Below are 1554 nucleotides of genomic sequence, written 5' to 3' on the forward strand. Positions count from 1 at the left end.
AAACGATAGTTTGTAGTGCCGGTGAAAAAACTACCAGACATACAGCCTGCACCACAGGCCATACCCTTGGCCGGGTCATACTCTAGCCACAGGTATGCTGATTTCCACGCTGGCTGGAACGTACGCATCCTTTTGGTCTTATCATATACACGCTGGCCATCTAATTTCTCCTCCTGCGACTTACGTTTGGGAGGTGGAGGACGAGCTCCGTCCAAATACTTCCACATAACAACCTTGATGTTAGTATTGGACAAGTATGTACCTACTACTATGCTTCACTACTTGTATCACTACTATAGATAACTATTTGTTCAAAAGTTATTAACTGCTTCAAGTAAAACGCATGCGATGTGGTTGCGATTCAAATACCTCGCTATGAGAGTGTATAACTGATTAGTTGTGTCATTTTATACAATCAGACCGTTTGTTCTATGTCGACAGCTACTGTCAAGGGATCGATTGGTAGACTGGTTCGTGGCCCCATTGTTTAACAATGTTTATACTGTCGTAGGGTCTAGCGTGCAGAGCGTGCTAGCGTCTACTTGTGCTAGCGCGTCTAACAGGGAAAACTTGTTGATGGCAATGAGTTATATATAGCTCTTTGGATCTTGGTTGAGAGAAGCTGCCGCCCGGGACTATAGTAAAATCGATGGGAAGATGGTAAATTGGGACGGTGAAGGACAGGGAAAATAACTAGTCCACAGGACTAACGGCTATGGGGCATTTACTAGTCCTTCTTGTTTTTTACTAGTCTCGGACTAACGGACTAGCGTTAGTGTCGAACCCTGTATATGTAAAGACGAAAAATGCATTATTTGAGTGTTGATATATATTACATGCACATCTTTTACAAAGGTATGTGAGATGTCGACATTGCCTGCTACGTACTTATAGTATTTGGGATCGTCACGGTCGTCATCGTAATCCTCGAGAAACTCTTTCAACCTGCGACCTTCATTGGCTTCCTCGTCTCGCTTCTCATTCTCCTTCTCCTGCTCCTTCTCGTAATCACGAAGCTTCTTCCTCTCCCGGCTCTCCCAGTTTTTCAAGCGCTTAAAAGCAGAATGCAATCCGAAATCAGCGTAAACGTAGAAATCAGCGTAAACGTAGATAACGAGTATAAATGTAATTACGTTCCAGGTTTACTTTTAAATGAATGCAAAGAACTGTACCGAGTAATGTATCTAATACAAACCTCCTGATATGCAGCTTCCTTTTCACGTAGCTTCCTCTCTAGCTTTCTTCTCTCATACACCTCCTCTTTATCCTCAATCTCCTCTCTCTCCCGTGTCCTGCACGAGACAAGACATAGGCTTGACTCATTTGCTCACATGGCAAAGATATATTAATATTTCTCTTTAAGGCCATAATAAAAATATTGTTTGTTTGTCCTCACCCGACCGACCCGCCAAAAGGGGGCCGACTCAAACATTTTTATTGATCTTTTCCATTCTTTTTTTTTATACATATTGTATCACTGTACATTATATAAATCTGTAGGCAATACATTATATCAAGAGCTAATAATCCCTAGAGTGTACAACGGAAAAACGG

At 42.0% G+C, this 1554-nt stretch overlaps 1 protein-coding gene across 1 annotated transcript in view; it reads right to left on the minus strand.

Annotated features, from left to right (window-relative positions):
• The window catches only part of LOC106810761 (RNA-binding protein 25-like), a 21354-nt gene that overhangs the window by 4767 nt on the left and 15033 nt on the right, over positions 1-1554 (minus strand). Inside the window, exons 12-13 of the mRNA XM_014814208.1 lie at positions 1196-1292; positions 889-1052 (exon numbers count right to left, since the gene is read on the minus strand). Coding sequence (XP_014669694.1) covers positions 889-1052; positions 1196-1292 — 261 coding nt within the window. The remainder of the gene's footprint in view (positions 1-888; positions 1053-1195; positions 1293-1554) is intronic.

This window comes from Priapulus caudatus, unplaced genomic scaffold, assembly GCF_000485595.1.
Source record: "Priapulus caudatus unplaced genomic scaffold, Priapulus_caudatus-5.0.1 Scaffold470, whole genome shotgun sequence".
In the NCBI taxonomy this organism is placed as follows: Eukaryota; Metazoa; Priapulida; class Priapulimorpha; order Priapulimorphida; family Priapulidae; genus Priapulus; species Priapulus caudatus.